This window comes from Pan paniscus, chromosome 20, assembly GCF_029289425.2.
Source record: "Pan paniscus chromosome 20, NHGRI_mPanPan1-v2.0_pri, whole genome shotgun sequence".
NCBI classification, from domain to species: Eukaryota; Metazoa; Chordata; class Mammalia; order Primates; family Hominidae; genus Pan; species Pan paniscus.
The window spans coordinates 41,542,004-41,562,263 of NC_073269.2; the positions used below are offsets into that span (position 1 = coordinate 41,542,004).

General features: G+C 54.6%; 2 protein-coding genes and 1 long non-coding RNA gene across 3 annotated transcripts; 2 read left to right on the forward strand and 1 right to left on the reverse strand.

Annotated features, from left to right (window-relative positions):
* The first annotated feature begins 3,278 nt into the window (after positions 1–3,278).
* Positions 3,279–16,095, forward strand: GAPDHS (glyceraldehyde-3-phosphate dehydrogenase, spermatogenic). Its single transcript, XM_003816111.5, has 11 exons — positions 3,279–4,355; positions 7,585–7,762; positions 9,116–9,212; positions 9,386–9,492; positions 13,089–13,179; positions 13,260–13,378; positions 13,715–13,796; positions 14,110–14,261; positions 14,435–14,597; positions 15,679–15,776; positions 15,868–16,095. The coding sequence occupies exons 1-11, from the start codon at positions 4,289–4,291 to the stop codon at positions 15,938–15,940; spliced, it is 1,227 nt and encodes a 408-aa protein (XP_003816159.1). The 5' UTR covers positions 3,279–4,288; the 3' UTR covers positions 15,941–16,095.
* Positions 11,502–16,129, reverse strand: LOC134729559 (uncharacterized). The gene is made up of 2 exons (XR_010110775.1): positions 12,523–16,129; positions 11,502–12,355 (listed from the first exon to the last, which is right to left on the reverse strand). It is a non-coding gene; the product is annotated as an uncharacterized LOC134729559 (long non-coding RNA).
* Positions 16,130–16,200: 71 nt separating this feature from the next.
* Positions 16,201–18,296, forward strand: TMEM147 (transmembrane protein 147). Its single transcript, XM_003816126.6, has 7 exons — positions 16,201–16,586; positions 16,658–16,727; positions 17,296–17,355; positions 17,442–17,578; positions 17,715–17,799; positions 17,889–18,010; positions 18,094–18,296. Exons 1-7 carry the CDS (start codon positions 16,510–16,512, stop codon positions 18,215–18,217), a joined length of 675 nt encoding a protein of 224 aa, XP_003816174.1. The 5' UTR covers positions 16,201–16,509; the 3' UTR covers positions 18,218–18,296.
* The last annotated feature ends 1,964 nt before the right edge of the window (positions 18,297–20,260 follow it).

The following is a 20,260-nucleotide window of genomic DNA, read 5'->3' on the forward strand; positions in this document are numbered from 1 at the left end:
GGGTCTCACAGGGTGCTGGAGGGAAGGGCGCCTGGGTCGCCAGGGCAGCATAGAGTCCCTTGTGGAGTGTCGCAGATTTTGGAGGCAGGATCCCATTCCTGTCGCAGAACCCAGACCTCCTGCCTCCCAGCCCTTGGGCAAGGGCAGGGGGCTGATTGCCATGAGCTGGAACAGGACGCAGTGTCTCCTGAAAAGCCGGTTGAGGCAGCCACGGGAGGGGCCGAAGACCCAGGGCAGCAGGAGCCTGTGAGCCAGAACCTGGGCTGGGGCCAGGCCCTCATCCTTCCTGCCCTCCCCACATGGGGCCTCCTAAGCCCCAACCTGAAGCCCCAAGTGTTGACATATTGGCTCGGGTTGGAGGGGAAACAGCTGAGAGTCTGGCCTCAGGCGTGAAAAGGGCATCGGAAGGAAGGGCAGGTGGTGGTGGGCAGGCTTGGGGTAGCAGATGCATCTAGAAGCCAGTTGGGAGGGAGGCTAAGACCAGAACGAGAGCCAGTGGGTGGGTATGGTGGGTGCAGGGGTGAAAGATATTTGGGTTTTGGTGCCAAGGGGAGAGACTGAGAGAGGGGTGGAGGTGGGATTGCTGGTGGGAAGGCCAGGCAGGAAGGAATGTGCAGGGTGTGAGCAGCTGGAGGTGGCAGAGCTATGTGTGTGGGTGCCCAGGTGTGGCGAGAATCTGCACGTGTTTTCAGGCTTTGCTCAAACAAGGGTGCCAAGGCCCACTCCCCTCAGAGGACCTGGGGTTCCTCTCCAGCTCCTGGACACTTGACTCCACCCAAAGACAGGCATCCCAGGACAGATATCCAGAAGCTTCTGCCTTCTCTGGGCTCTGCCTATAGAGGGTGACTAAGTGTGCCACCTCTCCAAGCTTGAGCTCATCAAATCTGTTTCCCGGTTTCACACTCCAGGGACAAAGCCAAATTCCTGGGCAAACTCAGGTGTGGTTTTTCTGCCCTGGTCCAGGGCCGAAATGATGGAGTTTCCCATACCAGGAGGTGGCTGGGCAGAGAAGAGTGGGTGATGAGTGTCAGAATCCTAACCCACCCAGAGATCAAGAGGTGGGGTTTCTCCCACTTTGAACTGTGTTCCATCTTCTTTTTGTGTTTTTGGAGGGAGAGTCTCACTCTATCCCCCAGGCTGGCATGCAGTGGCATGATCTCGGCTCACTGCAACCTCCGCCTCCTGGGTTTAAGTGATTCTCCTGCCTCAGCCTCCCAAGTAGCTGGGATTAGCCGGGCACCTGCCATGATGCCCAGCTAATTTTTGTACTTTCAGTAGAGACAGGGTTTCACCATGTTGGCCAGGCTGGTCTCGAACCCCTGACCTCAGGTGATCCGCCCACCTCGGCCTCCCCAAGGGCAGGGATTACAGGCATGAGCCACTGTGCCTGGCCTGAACTGTGTTCCATCTTCTCTATCCCTCTCCACCCCATCCTTTCATCTTCTGCCAGCCTCAGTCCCTCTCCTCTGTCTCTCTATTCCCATGTGGCACGATTTGATTCAGGACTTCAGCATCTGGCTCCATAACTGAGAATGGCCTGGAGTTGTCCTTTCTTTATTTTATTTATTTTTTTTATGAAGTATCACTCTGTTGCCCAGGTTGGAGTGCAGTGGCAATCTTGGCTGACTGCAACCTCCGCCTCCCAGGTTCAAGTGATTCGCCTGCCTCAGCCTCCCGAGTAGCTAGGATTACAGATGCATGCCACTACACCTGGCTAATTTTTGTATTTTTAGTAGAGATGGAGTTTCACCATGTTGGCCAGGCTGGTCTCAAACTCCTGACCTCAGGTGGTCTACCTGCCTCGGCCTCCCAAAGTGCTGGGATTACAAGTGTGAGCCACTGCACCCAGCCAGAATCAGCCCCTTTTTAATCCTGGTTTTGTTGAGGTTATATTTTTCACCTCCTTGATTGTACACCAAAATGTAGCTCCCTTTGTTTAATTAATCATCTGTGTTTTGGTCTCGGTTCATTAAAACCTCCTCACCTGTACACTTGGTTTACTTTCTTCTCCCAGGCCATCAAAGCAGGAGAGGCTCACCCTGCCCTGGTCCCATGGCAGGTGTTTGGCAAATGAATTTCTCATGGATGTTGGCGGAAGGAAGAGGTTATGTCATTCTGCCCCTTCTTGCATCCATCCCTCTCTGGGATGGTGACTCCTTCCTGGCACAAACCCCCACTCCCCCTGAACCTTGGTCACAGCTGCGTGTCAACCTGCTGTGCAGGTGATGGTGCCTGCCTGTGAGTCACTGAGGTGCAAGCAAACCCCTACCCCGGGGCTGCAGGGGAGGGAGCTGTTTGTCCACTTGTTCTTTGTCAGACGTTTACTAAAAACCTGCTTTGTATTGTTCTAAGTGCTGGAGGCACAGTCGTGAACAAACAAACAAGAACAGGAGCCCTGTGAGGGGCTTGGAGCCCAAGGGGGAGACATCGAACAAATAAACCAATCAATAGATCATGACAAACTACATGAAAAGCTACAAGGAAAAGAATGGGTGCTGCGAGAAGATATAACGTGGAGAGTTTGATAAGATTGGCGATCAGGGCCGGGCGAGGTGGCTCACGCCTGTAATCCCACACTGAGGCAGATGGATCACCTGAGGTCAGGAGTTTGAGATCAGCCTGGCCAACATGGTGAAACCCCGTCTCTACCAAAAATACAAAAAAAAAAAAAAATTAGCCAGGTGTAGTGGCGCATGCCTGTAGTCCCAGCTACTCAGGAGGCTGAGGCGGAAGAATCGCTTGAACCCAGGAGGCAGAGGTTGCAGTCAGCTGAGATCGCACCATTGCACTCCAGCCTAGGCAACAAGAACAAAACTCTGTCTCAAAAAAAAAAAAAAAGAAAAGATTAGCGATCAGATGAAACCTGAGGAATTGACATTTATTCATTCAGGTATAGTTTATTGGGCTAACGCCTTTTTCAGACAGGGTCTTGCTCTATCGCCCAGCTGGAGTGCAGTGACACCATCATAGCTCACTGCAGCCTTGACCTCCTAGGCTCAAGTGATCCTCCCACCTCAGCCTCCCTAATAATTGGGACAACAGGCGTGCACCACCACACCTGGCTACTTTTAAAATTTTTTGTAGATACAGGGTTTTGCCACATTGCCCATGTTGCTCTCAAACTCCTGGACTCAAATGATCCTCCCACCTCAGCCTCCCAAAGTGTTGGGATTACAGGCATAAGCCACTGCGTCCAGCCCACAAACACCTTTCAAGTGCCAAACACTTTTCTTGTCAATGGGATACAGAAGTGACATAGATGACGTCCCTGTCCTCTCAGAGCTTACAGTCTGGTGGACAGAGACAGTTGGCAAAAAAACAAACAATTTTTAGAGAGACATGTGCTCTAAGGAAAATAAAAACATAGACAGTGTAGCCCTAGAGAAATTTTGCACACTGAAGCATAACTCAGAATGGAGAAGTCAGACAAGGCTTCCTGGAAGATGGGCAGAAATTGGGGGGAAGGGGGTGACGGCTGACAGTGACAGAGAAAGGAGGGAACTTAGATGCAGAGTGTAGAAAGCCTCTCTTAAAGGGTGGGAAACCAAGAGGCAGCCAAGGGAAGCCCTGGGTGGGCCTTCCAGGCATACGGAGGCAGCAAGAGTCACTCCACCAGAGAAGCCAAGGGACAGCATGGAACCTGTGTGCTTCAAGAGACAGAGAAGAGGAAAGGGCTTTCAGGAACAGTGTAAAAGGTGGGATTCCAGGCCGGGTGTGGTGGCTCGCTCCTGTAATCCCGGCATTTTGGAAGGCCGAGGTGGGAGGATCGCTTATGCCCAAGGGTTCTAGACCAGCCTGAGCAAAAGAGTGAGACCCTCTCTCTACAAAAAAATAAAAAGTAAAAATAGCCTGCAGTGGTGGCTGCACATGTAGTCCCAGCTACTCAGGAGGCCGAGGCGGGAGGATCGCTTGAGCCCGGGAGTTCAAGGCTGCAGTGAGCCATGATTGCACCACTGCACTCCAGCCTAGGAGAAAGAGTGACACCGCGTCTCAAAATAAATAAACAAATGATAATTTTAAAAAGTGGGATTCCATTCCAGACGGCAGTGCGTGGCCGTGGAACGGTGATGCATAGCGTGCTGACGTCCCATGCCTCTACGGGGATGGGATGCGGTGGTATCAGGCCTCTGGCTTGGGCGCCGCCCCTCGGCGACGTCACTGGGTACTGTGACGTCACTGGGTGCTGTGACATCAGGGCAATTAGCCCAGGACCCACAGCCCTGGCGCTCCGCACGCACCTCGGTAACATCACAGCAGGTCCAGGCCAATGATAACCTTATAAGAGGCCATGTCGAAGCGCGACATCGTCCTCACCAATGTCACCGTTGTCCAGTTGCTGCGACAGCCGTGCCCGGGTGAGGGAGGCAGCGGAGGGCGCGGGGGAGGGGTGGAAAGGGTAGTGGGGAGCGTCTGCACCCTCACACCTGTGCCGTATCCCTACCGCCCTTCCTGGCGTGTGCACCATCTAGGGACCAGGGGATCAGCCGCTCTCCCTCCCTCCACACCCGCCAGTGTGCTGGTAGAGTGGGGTTTACAGCCATGGCGGGGAGCCCGGGCCTCCGCCCCCAGGGCTGGGTGGGCTTCGCGCCGCTATCACGCGGTAGAAAGAGCAGAAACGAGGGCCATCGGAGGCTGCAGCCTGAAAGTGGCGGGAAGTGGGCGGGCTTAGGAGGGGCTTAGGGAGAACCCAGGGGTGCTGGGCTTCCATGTAAAAGTGATGTTCATGGCGCTTCGCGTGAGGTGAGCTTTGCCCTCCCTGTGATGCACAAAACAAGGACACTTGCAACCTTGCCGGGGACGTGCTGACCACTTCGCAGGCGAGAGCTCAGGGAAGCCTTACCACCACCTGAGAAGGCCAGAGTGTGCCCGCAGTTTACAGAGCGGCCAACAGAGGTTAAGAGAGGGCAAACTACTTCCTTAGTCTCTCAACAAGGGCGGCGCGCCCGCGCGCACACACACACACACTCTCACTCACTCACTCTAGCCGGAGGAACCAGGTCTTCCGGTGGGCTGCCTCCATTCCCACACTGTTCCCTCACTTCCCAAGGGCGGGGGCCGCAGGGGTAGGTGGGGCTGGGGCTTGGGTCCAGGAGACCCTGGAAGACACAGGAGCAGACAGGCTTACCAGCCTCATGAGACTTGAACCCCTGCCCTGCGCATCACTGCTCCGTGGCCTCAGGCTTCATTTTCCCCTCTGTAAAGTGGGTTTATAGCGCATGCCTCTCGGGATTCAGTGGGAGGATGCAGTGAGGAGCTGGGGGCAGCACCCAGCTAGCCCCCAGGCTTTTCTCCAACCGGGGACCCCACCCCTACAGTGGAGGGGAAGAGAGTGCAAGGCTGGGAGTGCTGGGAGAGGAGGACCATCTGAGTTTTCTTCGGAAGGGTCACCCATTGGGCTCAGATTCCCACCTGAACCAGGTGGACAAATCCCCTTTCTCCCATAGCAGAAACAACCCCCAAGGATGCAAACATCCTCAGGTTCACCAATAAACCTTCATGAACTTGGACGGCCACTGGAAACACCTATAGTCCAGCCTCAGGCCACAAGGTCTGTGGCAACAGGGAGAGGTCAGGGAGACAGACAGGCCAGCTGGCCCCCGGCTCCCAGCCCCACCACCTCCCAGGTGCCTTTGATTTGGTGCCAAAAACTTGGACTCCCACTACCCCCTTCCAGCCCTTCTCCACCCCCTGCTGTCTCCCTTTCCTCAGGAATCTGTGTAGGATCAGACTTCCCTCCTCTATTAAAATCAGCTCCTATGTGTGGGCCTCGAGATCTCACTGTGCCCTCACAGCAGCCCCCAGGTGGGGGATCAGCCCCGAGAGGTTCATTAACTTGCTCAAGTCCACAGAGCAGCAGGTCTGTGTGGACCGAGCCAGGCTTGACTTTCCAGCCTGAAACTCTCTGCCACCAGGTCCCCTGAGTCTCCACTTCTCCCCTCTTCTCAAGCCCTCCTCTGTAGCTCAGGCGGCTGCTACCTCCAGGCGCAGGTGTTTTTAAGTGCAGTCTGGGAGCAGGAGTGTGTGTGGAGAGGTGGGAGCCAGTGTGAGCTTCCATGGGTTTCACAGAGTATGATACACGGTACTCTCTAAGCTTCCCTGAGGATAAGAAATGCCTGGAGTGCTTATTTTATATTTTATTTTTTATTTTTTTTGGGAGATGGAGTTTCGCTCTTGTTGCCCAGGCTGGAGTGCAATGGTACAATCTCGGCTCACCGCAACCTCCGCCTCCCGGGTTCAAGCGATTCTCCTGCTTCAGCCTCCTGAGTAGCTGGGATTACAAGCATGTGCCACCACGCCTGGCTAATTTTTTTGTATTTTTAGTAGAGACGGGGTTTCTGCATGTTGGTCAGACTGGTCTCAAACTCCCAACCTCAGGTGATCTGCCTGCCTCGGCCTCCCAAAGTGCTGGGATTACAGGCGTGAGCCACCGCTCCCGGCCTGGAGTGCTTATTAAAAACAGGATTTCTGGGCCTCCATACAGACCTACTGAGTCCGATTTTTCTAGGAAGAGCCCTCCTCAGGTGATTTTTTTTTTTTTTTTTTTTTTTTTTTTTGGAGACAGAGTCTCACTCTGTCGCCCAGGCTGGAGTGCAGTGGCGCAATCTCAGCTCACTGCACCCTCCGCCTCCCAGGTTCAAGAGATTCTCTTGCCTCAGCCCCCTGAGGAGCTGGGATTACAGTATTTTTAGTAGAGAACAGGTTTCTCCATGTTGGCCAAGCTGGTCTTGAACTCCTGACCTCAAGTGATCCACCCACCTTGGCCTCCCAAAGTGCCAGGATTACAAGTGTGAGCCACCACGCCTGGCCACTCCGACGACTCCTATCATGGAACAGTTTGGGGGCCATTGGGCTAAATCAATTATTGGACAAATTCGGGGAACAATCTACAAAATACTAATGCATGTCAAACATTTCCTCGGCTTGGTCATAAGCAATCCATGTATCACCTCATTTAATCCTCACAACAACCCTCTAAGAAAAGTACTATTATCTCCCCTTACAGAGGAGGAAACTGAGGCACAGAGAATGTCACCCCAAGCGATCTATGTTGAAAGTACATACCCCAGCCAGGCGCAGTGGCTCACGCCTGTAATCCCAGCACTTTGGGAGGCTGAGGCGGGTGGATCACCTAAGGTCAGGAGTTCGAGACCAGCCTGGCCAACATGGTGAAACCCTGTCTCTATTAAAAATACAAAAATTAGCCAGGCACCTTGGCGGGTGCCTATAATCCCAGCTACTCGTGAGGCTGAGGCAGGAGAATCGCTTGAACCCAGGAGGCGGAGGTTGCAGTGAGCCAAGATCAGTCCACTGCACTCCAGCCTGGGTGACAGAGCAATACTCTGTCTCGGGAAAAAAAAAACAACGAAAGTACATACCCAGTGAATTAGAATCTCCAGGAAAGAGCCCTTGGGATTGACATTTTAAACAAGTTCATTCTGTAGAGAAAGTGGGTTTGGGAAACACTGGGCTAAATGGTTGGTCACGAGGGGCCAGGAGCCAGCAACAGATTCTGGGCAGCAAAGACAGTTTGTTCTCTTTCACTTTGGTGGTCATGCAACCCATTCCCTCCCTTCCCCCGCATAGTGACCAGAGCACCGCCCCCACCTGAGCCTAAGGCTGAAGTAGAGCCCCAGCCACAACCAGAGCCCACACCAGTCAGGGAGGAAATAAAGCCACCACCGCCACCACTGCCTCCTCGCCCTGCTACTCCTCCTCCTAAGATGGTGTCTGTGGCCCGGGAGCTGACTGTGGGCATCAATGGGTGAGTCTACTCCAGCCCCTGATCAGTCTGAAGCCTTAGAGCCCAGCCCCTCCTCTGGCTGCTAACTGGGGACACCTCCACATTTCCCCCCATCAATGCTTTCATTCCGACGACCCTGGAGAAATAGCCCGGAGCAAGGCAGACAGGGCCCCATGCTCAGCAGCATTCTGGTGGGGAAGACAGTAATCAAATAAAGAAATTAGATTGTTCAGTAGAGTGTGCTGGGAACAGTGTAGAATCCAGTGGAAAAGTCAGGCTGGAGAGGGCAGCCTTTGCCAGTGATCAGGGAAGGCCTTGGAGAGAAGGTGTCATTGGAGCGGGACCAGAGTGATGAGACGCAGCCAGCTCCCAGGGCACCTTGCTGGGGAAGGAGTCTTCCAGGCAGCGGGACAAGCAATGATTCTGGGGCAGAGGCGAGCTCAGTATGTTCAGGGACAGCCAGGAAGTCAGAGTGGCTGGTGTCCACCAAGCAAAGGGAAAAGGAGGGAGGCCGGCCCGAGAAGCCCGGAGGGGGCTGCTACACCACGGTAAGGAGTGTGGATCTTGTTTTACTGATGGACAGTCGTGGATGTTTTCATGCCAAGAGACGTAATCTGTCTTGAAGTTTTAAAAGATCCATCCAGGCTCTCACACCTGTAAACCCAGCACTTTGGGAGGCCGAGGTGGGAGAATCCTTTGAGACCAGGAGTTTGAGACCAGCGTAGGCAACATAGCGAGACTCTGTCTCTACAAAAAAAAATTGTTTTAATTGTTTAATGAAAAAATAAAAGATCCATCCAGCTACAAGGTTAAGCATAGGGGTTAGGAGCCAGGCGCAGTGGCTCACGCCTGTAATCCCAGCACTTTGGGAGGCCAAGGCGGGTCTATCAACTTGAGGTCAGGAGTTCGAGACCAGCCTGGCCAACATGGCGAAACCCCGTCTCTATTAAAAATACAAAAATTAGGCAGGTGTGGTGGTACGCGCCTGTAGTCCCAGCTACTTGGGAGGCTGAGGCAGGAGAATCACTTGAACCCAGGAGGCAGAGGTTGCAATGAGCCCAGATAGCGCCACTGCACTCCAGCCTGGGCAAAAGAGCTAGATTCCATCTCAAAAAAAAAAAAAAATATATATATATATATGTATATATATATGTATATGTATATGTATACATGGGTTAGGGAATGGATTGGGAGAGGGAGCTGAAAAAGCAGTTAAAGGGGCTGGTGAGGTCATCTTGGCAAGAGATGCCCATGGCCGGCACAGAGGTTGTTGCCTTCTTCCCCTGGATTAAGGATTCGGAACCAGGCTCCTTGAGGGAGCCTCCTCTCCATTACCCCCTTCTCTCCCATCCCTTCCTGTCTGTCCCTGGCCAGATTTGGACGCATCGGTCGCCTGGTCCTGCGCGCCTGCATGGAGAAGGGTGTTAAGGTGGTGGCTGTGAATGATCCATTCATTGACCCGGAATACATGGTCAGTAGCTGGCAGAGGGCAGGAACAGCAGGGTGGGACTGGGGTGGGAAAGGGACTCAGGGAAGCTGTATGGAAGGCTCTCAGCTGTAATGCGAGACCTTCACCAAAGAGGGGACTCTCTAGGGATCCTCACCCTGCCACCCCAAGACTAGGAGCCATTCCATCCCCCACAGGTGTACATGTTTAAGTATGACTCCACCCACGGCCGATACAAGGGAAGTGTGGAATTCAGGAATGGACAACTGGTCGTGGACAACCATGAGATCTCTGTCTACCAGTGGTAAGGAAAGCATCTGTCTGATGCACGGCTGTGACATATTGAGGCAGGGGATGTGGAGGTGGCTAAAATGGGATTCCAGCCTCTCACATGGGGGCTGGAATGCATGTGCATGCCTCTAGGTACTAATTTGAAGAGGGGAGTCTCAGGTCCTTCACCCCTAAAATGATTAAGAAGCACTAATCTAAAAAGATGCCTCACTGTACTGAAGAATGCTTTTTCTTTTTATTTTTTTTAGGGACGGGGTATCACTCTCTTGCCCAGTCTGGAGTGCAGTGGTGTAATCATAGCTCACCGCAGCCTTGACCTCCCGGGCTCAAGTGATCCTCCCACCTCGGCCTCCCAAGTAGTTGGCACCAGCCACCACACCTGGCAAATTTTTTGTAGAGACGAGGTCTTGCCATCTGGCCCAGGCTGGTCTCAAACTCCTGGCCCCAAGCAATCCTCCCACCTTGGCCTCCCAGAGTGCTGGGATTACAGGCAGGAGCCACTGCATTTTGCTTTGACGCACAATTTGCATGTTTTCTCGTGGGCATATCAACATGTCCAGAACTCAACTCTTGATTCCCCTTCAACTCACACCTATTCAGCTCCCATTGACCACTGCTGGTCAACTATGCCTGAATTCCAAAGGGAGGAAGGTATAATGAGGCTTGTGCGAACATCCGAACATCCGTTCCCATCATGGCCTGAACCAGTGTTTCAGTTTTACTTTAGAATGCCCTGGGCGGAGAGAAGGGCTACATTCAGTTAGTTGGGGGAGCTTAGAATTTTATTTTTGGCTGACATTCACCTTTCTAATGTAAACTATTAGCAACTCCTGGCTCTGTGGCTGCCTGGGGCTTTTACACACACACACACACCCACAGGCCCACACACATGCACACACAGGCACACTAGTGAACCCTGTCCGGGCCCAGGCAGGGTCTGCAGCCTCCCCAGCGCCCCTCCCCACAGATCTAATCTCAGCCCTTCTCCTTGTACTTACTGGGGGTAGGGTGAGTGATAAAGGGGCAGGAATGGGTGCAGGAAGTTTGTGGGCAGGGGGCAGAGACTGGAGAGTCAGTGAAAATTGAAGAAAGCTGCTTAACCCAAGTTTGAAATCATGACACTAGAAACAACTCCAGCGCCAATAGTTATCACGCAGACTTCAACGTGGCCACCACCATTACCGCCACTTGGAGTCATCCCTCTTCCCCGCCTAGCTGCCCCCTCTGTCCACGGCCCCGACTCAGGTGTTGCCTTCTCTGGTCACTTGTGCAATGCAGTTCCCCGCCCCTCCAGCCCCCTCTCCATCCCCGCACTGTTGGGCTGCACAAGCCAGGCTGTGTGCCTGCACTCTGCCCTGCACCTCCGCTAGCTAGCTGGGTGACCTTGGACAAGGAACCAAACTTGCCTGAGCCTCAGTTCCCCGCTGTATCTGATGGGGATGATGAGCAAACCCACCACAGCGGTAGCTGGGAGCACGAATGGAGTGAACATGTGTTTGTGGACACTTAAACGGGCACTTCCCACAAGGCCATGGCCTTCCACGGAGGGCTCTGTCAACTGGTACCACCACTGTTGCTCTGGCATTAGCAGGTACAGGCCCTGGTAGCCATTCAGAACTTCCTTTGAATGAATGAATGGAATCCTCAAAACAGCCTGGTGGGCAGGAGCCTTGGGGAGGGTCTTCTGGGGGCACAGTCTTTGCCTCAGGCCAACTCAGCAATTGTTGCAGAGGAATCACAAGTGTCCCTAATTTGGAAGGCAGGAAATGGGGGGTATCTGAGAAGAGCTAGTTGGGCCAGATGATGGAAAGTGGACAGAGCAGGAGACAGGAAGAGGATAACCATGTGTGATGGCTTTGCAGGGCAGCCCATTCATTCACTCATTCAGGCAGTGGAAACAGGAGTGCAGACCTGAGGTGGGACCAGCCACCTGCACTCCAGCAGGCTCTCCCTCTCACTCCCCTCCCCTCTGCCCTGACAGCAGTAAAAAAATGCAAAAAATGACAGCGGTAGCACTCCTCATTGGGTTGTGAAGGTTACATGAGTTTAATACAGGTAAGGCACTTAGAATATGGGCACAGGACAGGTGTTCAGTAAAGATGTATAAAATGGCTAACTAAAAAAAAAAAAACACGAGGCCAGGTGCAGCGGCTCATGCCTGTCATCCCAGCACTTTGGGAGGCTGCAGTGGGGATCACCTGAGGTCAGGAGTTTGAGACCAGCCTGGCCAACAGAGCAAAACCCCGTCACCACTAAAAATACAAAAAACAACAACAATAAAAAACTAGCCAGGTGTGGTAGCGCATGCCTGTAACCCCAACTACTCAGGAGGCAGAGGCAGGAGAATCGCTTGAACCCGGAAGGTGGAGGTTGCAGTGAGCCAAAATCGTGCCACTGCACTCCAGCCTGAGTGACAGAGTGAGACTCTGTCTCAAAAACAAAACAAAACAAAACAAACAAAGAAAACCCATGAGGCCAGGCACGGTGGCTCACACCTGTAATCCCAGCACTGTGGGAGGCCAAGGATCACTTGAGCCCAGGGGTTCTAAAGCACCCTGGGCAACAAAAGTGAGACCCCATCTCTACAAAAAAATTAAAAAATTAGCTGGGCATGGTGGCGTGCGCCTGTATTCCCAGCTACTCGGGAGGCCAAGGCAGGAGGATGGCCGGAGCCAGGAAGATCAAGGCTGCGGTGAGCTCTGATTGCACCACTGCACTCCAGCCTGGGCGACAGAGGAAGACCCTGTCTCAAAACAAACAAACCCCACAAACATTGATTGAACCCCCATTGAGAGGAGCAGGCTCAATGGCAAAGGAAACAGACCTACACTGGCCGAGAATCACAGAAGCAAAGCACCTGGTTACTCATGATAAACCTGGGAAGGAAGAAAGTGGAACAGTTTATTCACTTAATGCTTGTTTGCTAAAGCCAAGTAGAAAAACGGCAATACTAGATGTTTAATGTGCTTCAAATACAAATGTTTGTCAAAATACCAAGTAAAAACATAAATTTATAAAACAGGAAACCAGAAACCTCCCTTACCTTTCTAATGTAAACCATGAGCCACTGCCGCCCCAAGGCTGCCTCAGGCTTCAGGAGTCCTCCAGGAGCTTTTTCTTTAATGCAGTGTCTGTCTTCAGGGACTCTCCTGGCCTTTGGCAGCCAGCTTCCTATTGTAGGAGCTGAGGGTCTAGGAGGGTTCGTGGCGAGGTTGTCAGGGCTGGGAAGCAGAAAGCAGCCGGGCAGGCCTCACAGTCAGAGTCCACGTCCCGGGCAGCATATGGAGAAAGGGTCTGGGCTGGCTGACAGCAGTCAGCGTTGGCGCCTCTGAGGAGGTTGAGGGCTGAGTTGGGGAGGTCACCACCTGTACCCAGGCATAACAGGGGTGGTGCAATCAGCAAAGGGAAAGTGGTGTGAAGTGGGGCAGTGGTGAAAAGCTAGGCCAGCGGGGTGGAGCCCATCTGGAGCAAGTAGGTGTGTGGGGTAGGGGACGCAGGTGGTTGCAGGTGGGCCGGTACCTGCTCAGCCTGTCAAATGGTGAAAGCCATGGACTATGAAGGTGGGGCTCAAGCAGGGGAGACTGACTCAGCCCTGCCACTTCCCCACAGCAAAGAGCCCAAACAGATCCCCTGGAGGGCTGTCGGGAGCCCCTACGTGGTGGAGTCCACAGGCGTGTACCTCTCCATACAGGCAGCTTCGGTAAGCTGGGGAGAGGTGTCCAGGGCTAGCTGGGGGGATGATGGTGCCAGAAGCCCCTGACACCTGCGCTTCCTCCCCAGGACCACATCTCGGCAGGTGCTCAACGTGTGGTCATCTCCGCGCCCTCACCGGACGCACCAACGTTCGTCATGGGTGTGAATGAAAATGACTATAACCCTGGCTCCATGAACATTGTGAGGTAATGTGGGCAGTGACATCCTGCAATGTGTGGAAGGGAGGGTAGACTCGTCCTCCCCACCCTCAGCCCCACTGGATTCCTGGTCGCTTGGCTTCTGCTTCTCCTTCCCGAAACTATCTGCTAAAAACGCATGACTTCCAGAGGACAAGCTTGGGGAGCCTCCCCAGCTGCACCTCAGTGCCTCCTTCAGTCTGACAGCGTCCCCACAGATCCGTCTCACCCTCATCCTGACGTTTCATAAAACCAAGTCTGCGTGCATACCCCAAGAGGGGTAAGGGTGGAGGGGTGGCTCTGCGACTCACCTCACAGTGTCCGTGCACACCTTGGCTGTTTCAGCAACGCGTCCTGCACCACCAACTGTTTGGCTCCCCTCGCCAAAGTCATCCACGAGCAATTTGGGATCGTGGAAGGGTTGATGGTGAGTTGAGGATGAGGGGCTGGGGCAGGAAGGATGGCAGGGAAACCCAACTTCTTACCGGGCCTTGCTTACTGTATGGAGTTAAGAGGGAGAGACTGGTTTCGGGAGGAGAGGCCCGCCAGTGCAGAAGTCATTTAAAACACTGTGCAACCCTCAGGCAAGGCTGGACCCTGGCCTGCACACATCCCCTCCTGTGGTCTGTGGTGGTGGCCCCACCAGCCTCCACACCTAGGCCACCAACTTAGTCCTGGAAAAAAGAGGCATGGGAGCTTAGGAGCATGAAGGCCTCATTTTGGTCCTTCTCTTCCCCAAGACCACAATCCATTCCTACACGGCCACCCAGAAGACGGTGGACGGGCCATCAAGGAAGGCCTGGCGAGATGGGCGGGGTGCCCACCAGAACATCATCCCAGCCTCCACTGGGGCTGCAAAAGCTGTGACCAAAGTCATCCCAGAGCTCAAAGGGTATGAGGAAAAGAAGCTGCAACCAGGGTGGGGGCATACGCCGGGAGGACTGGACTGGCCTGGCCCTCAGTCCTTAAGAGGAAAGCAGGGGCCTGGCCCAGCCACAGGGCAAGGGGGAATGGAGGGCAACGTCCCTAAGTCCTGACTCCTGTTCCTCATGGGGGATTCTCCAGGAAGCTGACAGGGATGGCGTTCCGGGTACCAACCCCGGATGTGTCTGTCGTGGACCTGACCTGCCGCCTCGCCCAGCCTGCCCCCTACTCAGCCATCAAGGAGGCTGTAAAAGCAGCAGCCAAGGGGCCCATGGCTGGCATCCTTGCCTACACCGAGGATGAGGTAGGGGCTGAGGAGAGGAGACCCTGGGAGGAGCCCTCTGGGAAAGGACATGATTTCCACTTGCCAGGGAGCTACTCTCAATGTGCCAAGACAGAAACTGCAGGGCAGGAAGGGAGATCTCCCTGCCTCAGGGCCTTTGCACTTGCTGTTCCTTTAGTCTGGAATGCTTCCCTTGCCAGGTGACCATACAGTCTGTCCTTACTTCCTCCAAGTCTCTGGAGGAACCTCCCTCTTCAGCAAGGCACCCCATCAAAAGATGTTGTTTTTGTGGCCATATTCCTCATCTGAAATTTCATTTCTTAGTCAATGTTGGCCCCAGTGGTGTGTGCATTCCAAGAAAACAGGGATTTAGGGGCTGCATTTTCACTTTTGTGGCTCCAACCTGGCATACAGCAGGTGACTAATACATGCTTAGTGAACAAAAGACAACAGCTCCCATTTTTTTCAATACTAGCTCAGGGCCAGGCCATGGCCAGATGCCTTCTCTGTGAGGAGTGGATGCCATGGTCATGGTGGACCCCTATACGTCCACCTTGGTGTTGTCTCCCTGCATTAACTCCTGCAGGTCCACTTTCCCACAGTCACCGGGATCTTTTGTTTTAATACAATCACATTGCATCACCCGTTTTCAGGATTGAAAACACTCCTGTGGCCTTTCATGACACTAGGGCTAAAACCCTCAGGTCCTCCATTCCTGCAGCTCCTTCTACCTCAGACACTGTGCTGAGGGCCCCAGCTGGTCAGATCTTTCTAGTCATCTAGACCCAGGCTCATGGCCACCCCTCAGAGAGGCCCTCCATGCTGGCCCATTCCAAATGCTTGCATTATTCCTAGGAAAGGGATGTACTGGTACAGCATGAGGGTGTTTGTGACCTGTGCCCTTTGGCCAGACCCTGACACAGTGCCTTGGTCATACCCTGCACTTGGTCATACCCTCCAGTCCAGAGACTGGACACAGTAGGGCTACGTCAAATATTATAGATGAATGCATGGATGGGCGATAGAGCTAAGAGTCGGGGCCTCAGCTCCCGGAGGTCCTTGCTCTGCCGGACACACTTATCTTTGAAATTCTGACTTCCAGGTCGTCTCTATGGACTTCCTCGGTGATACCCACTCGTCCATCTTCGATGCTAAGGCCGGCATTGCGCTCAATGACAATTTCGTGAAGCTCATTTCATGGTAAGGGGGAAGGAGCTGGAGACTCAGAGGGAGGGGAACTAAGGAGTGGTCAGAAGGAACCCCCTTGAACCTCCCGACCCCTCCTCCACAGGTACGACAATGAATATGGCTACAGTCACCGGGTGGTCGACCTCCTCCGCTACATGTTCAGCCGAGACAAGTGAAAGGGGAAGGTCCTTTCTTTCCTTCCCAGGGGCCGGGGCCGGAACATGTGCCTCCCGTTCCAGCATCTGGCTGCCCGAGGGAGGAAGGGCACCCGGGGCGGGCGCCCCACGCCGATGGGTCCATGGTGAAATAAAAAACAGTGCTCACGGCTGCGTCCCGTATCTCTGCGCCGGTCAGGGCGGGTTCTGATCCGGGTTTGAGGCCCGCCCCACCCTTACTCGATCGCCTGCGCCCACGGGCGAGGGGTCGCGCTCGACTCCAAGCCGGGTTCCACTTCAGGAGACCGGGACCGCGATGGCAGCGGTAGAGGCCCCGCATGGCTGGAAGTCACTCCCCAAAGCTCTGGGCCGGCAGCGGTGGGAACCAGGGCCGGCCACGGGCGCTCTGACGTCACTGGGCGCGACGCCCCGCTCCGGGACTACCGCTCCCAGAAGGTCGCGCGCGGGCCCCCGCCAGTCAGGTGGGTGCCAGGCCCTGGCCGTGGCGAAAGTGCCGGCAGAGCCGGAGGCCCGCTCCCGGAGACGCCGCCTCGCGATCCCCGCGCGGGCGGGACCGGGCGGCCGGCGTCATGACCCTGTTTCACTTCGGGAACTGCTTCGCTCTTGCCTACTTCCCCTACTTCATCACCTACAAGTGCAGCGGCCTGTGAGTGCGGGAAGGGCGCGGGGCGGAGAGGGCGCGGGGCCCGGGCCGACCCTCACCTCCCGCTTCTCCAGGTCCGAGTACAACGCCTTCTGGAAATGCGTCCAGGCTGGAGTCACCTACCTCTTTGTCCAACTCTGCAAGGTGAGGGCCACCGGGAAGCCACGTGTTCTGGCCCCCAGGCTCTGCAGACCCAGGGACCCGCCCCCGTTGCCTATCCGCGCCCCCGCCGCCCCACGGTGGGACCGCCCTCGGGACTTCGCATTGGGAGGCGTCAGGATACCTAGAGAGGATGGACTTTAAAGAGGGCACGACCTGAGAAGAGACCTAGAAGCAACTTTTGCGTAGCACTTAGTAAAACTGAGAAAACCTCAGTAGTGTGGTTGGCTAACAGGTTTTTTTTGGTGCGGTTAAGAGTGATCACTGATTCCGTACGTGCTGCTAACACTGCCCAAGGAGCAGCACCTTCAGACCTGACTCAGATGCCCTGTGATCACCCAGAACTCAAACTTCCAGCCCCCTCGGGGACCCGGGGACCTATCCTCTATCTCCCCGATTCCTGTAATTTTGCCACCATCTGGTGGTTCCTCTTCCAGATGGGCCCCCAGAACCTGTCCTGCCCTCCTCATACCCACGAACTTCCCACAAATCCCACGTGGTTTATCTTGATCCCCTCACCTTGAAGTGACCTCTTTCTACTTTCTGTTCTCAGATGCTGTTCTTGGCCACTTTCTTTCCCACCTGGGAAGGCGGCATCTATGACTTCATTGGGGTGAGAGGGGCCAGGGAAGGGCAGGGAGTTCAGGAATGGGGCTCCCTGTCCCCCTGTGCTTACTTAAGCCTCAACCTGACCCGCAGGAGTTCATGAAGGCCAGCGTGGATGTGGCAGACCTGATAGGTCTAAACCTTGTCATGTCCCGGAATGCCGGCAAGGGGGAGTACAAGATCATGGTTGCTGCCCTGGGCTGGGCCACTGCCGAGCTTATTATGTCCCGGTGCGTACAGCAGCCTGGAGCCCAGACCCCTGAGAAGGGACACCTGGGTTCCACGGGGGTGCTGGAGGGCAGGGGCTCAAAGCCTGGTGCTGAAGGTGTCTGAGTACTGGAGAATCCCATCCTTTGCCTTCCTCAGCTGCATTCCCCTATGGGTCGGAGCCCGGGGCATTGAGTTTGACTGGAAGTACATCCAGATGAGCATAGACTCCAACATCAGTCTGGTAGGCAGTCGTGCTTTCCCACATACACATTTCTGCTGGCGGCCATACTCCTCCCCGAGGCCTGGCCCCGACTTTCTGCCTCCCTCCAGGTCCATTACATCGTCGCGTCTGCTCAGGTCTGGATGATAACACGCTATGATCTGTACCACACCTTCCGGCCAGCTGTCCTCCTGCTGATGTTCCTCAGTGTCTACAAGGCCTTCGTTATGGAGTGAGTTGGGTGGGGTTTAGGGCTGGGTCCAAAGTGGGGTGGGTTATCTAGTCTCCCTCCCTTATTGTGACATTTTCCTGCAGGACCTTCGTCCACCTCTGCTCGCTGGGCAGTTGGACAGCTCTACTGGCCCGAGCAGTGGTAACGGGGCTGCTGGCCCTCAGCACTTTGGCCCTGTATGTCGCCGTTGTCAATGTGCACTCCTAGGCTGGGTGTCTCAAACATTGATGTACCTTTTCCCTGCCTCGCTCCAGGTTTTAGTGAAGTAAACAGTATTTGGAAAGTTGTTGCTGCCTCCATTTCTCTCTCTTGGGAACTGTCTCCCAATACCGTGTCCACCTGGGTCTCAGAGGTCCTGGTTCTGTCTCAGGAGCCAGGGAGACAAGCCAGAAGCTAGCCAGTCACTGAATTGTCCCATGTCTTGTTCCTCAGGCTCCTGGTTTGCCAGGAGTAGACAGAAGGTTTGGATGATCTTTGAGCAGTGGCAGAGGCCAGGGCCCTCAGGGAACAGGTGATAGAGGGGAGCTAGAATCCAAGAGAAGGCCCTTGGGGGGCTCTTCCTCTCCTCACAGCCCCAACCTGGGCCTCCTCACATGGGCCCTTCCCGGGCTGGTTGCCTCTGAGGCTCCTGGCCCCAGTGTCCCCCTCCAATCCATCCTCTGTATGGCAGCCAGGGGATCTATCTGAAACCCGTCTAACCAGGTCATCCTCCCACTTGCAGCCGCTTGCGGCCCCTTGTTACACAGTGGACAGTCCAATTGCTTGGCCTTTGGTTTTACCCAACCAGCAAAACCAGCTTTTCTGAAACTGCTCCCTAGAATAATTTGTCCAGCCAGATTCTTAACATCGTTCAAGCCATGGGGTCAGCATGGGGCTGGGGGGAGAGTTGTGACTGTGAGCTCCTCAGTTCTGTGGCCCTCAGATCAGATCCCAGCCTGAGCCTTCTCAGGGTGGAGTGGAGAGACAGCTGCAGCCAAGAAGCAGAGCAGTGGGGCCCCCAGCTTGGACATTGTCCTGGATGCCCCCCTCCACCCTCAGCCTTCCTTGGTCCACTGAAGCCGGCTCCCCGCCTCTCTCTGAGGGGGATGTGTCAGAAGCTTTGAATGTCATGTTTAAGCTCCACTTTGATGTACACCCTCCCGACTCAGGAAGATGCTCCCCATCCTTGGTGTTCCCAGTGGGGTACCCCAGGGAGTAGGATAGCGCCATTGCCCCTCCTCCTCCACCAGGCTGTTGAAGTTCCACATGATTTTTTTTAAGCTTAGGCCTAGGAAAGCTCACTATGACCATCTCGGTGTTTCCAGAGGGAGCATTTGCCCTCAGATGGCAGCTGCCATCTAGGCCACTCTTCCTCATTGTTTGGAGTAAAGACAGGGTCCGTGGGTCTCTTGGGAGCTGGAAGTGATTGATCACCTTGACTTTGATGTAGAAAGGAAGTAGATGGGGCAGTCTATCTGGGTGGACTTGTGACAAGGTCACTTTCTCCCACACTTCCATGCCCCACATAGTTCTTCACACATATTGAGACAAGTGTAGGTTGCAAAATTACCAACTGGAATAATCCCAGCTTACATGGGGTTCAGGGAGAGAGACTGGAGTGGCTGGGGCTGAGCTGGCAGAGGACGGTGAAGCCTGGGCGGTTACACTGTGGGGAGCCAGGCTTCAGGTGATCGGGGTTATGATGGGAAAACCCCGGGTTATGGGGACCCAGAGGAGCCGCCTGGCCTGCCGTGGAAGCAGTGCGGGCTCCCCTGAGCAGAGGACATGTGAGCTGAGACCTAAAGAATGAGTGATTGGGGCAAGGCAGAGGTAATGGTCTTGAGGTCAGAGAGGGGGCCTGTTTTTCCCAAGGGAACATAACTGGTTGGAATGAGTTCAAGGGGACTTGTAAGACTACAGAAGCTGGCAGGGGTCAGATCACAGAAGGCTTTGGGAACCAAGGAGAACTCTAGGCAAAGGAAGGACAGGGTCAGATTTGGCTTTAGGAAGCTCTGCATGGCTGTTGTCTGAAATGGGAAAGCTGAGGCCACGAGGCCAGGGCTGGACCAGGGCAGGGCTTGGTGGGGTTAGGGGAGTGACTAGAAGCCAAGCCCAGGCGTTGGTGATCAGTGGGCTGTGTGTATTTATTTACCGGCAGGGGGCGCTAACAGGTAAGGGAGGAGCAAAGAGTTCCAGGATAACTGGAGTTTGGGGCTTGTAAGCCCAAGGGCTCACCATGTTTCCAAGGGAGAAGGGATCACACTGATGGGA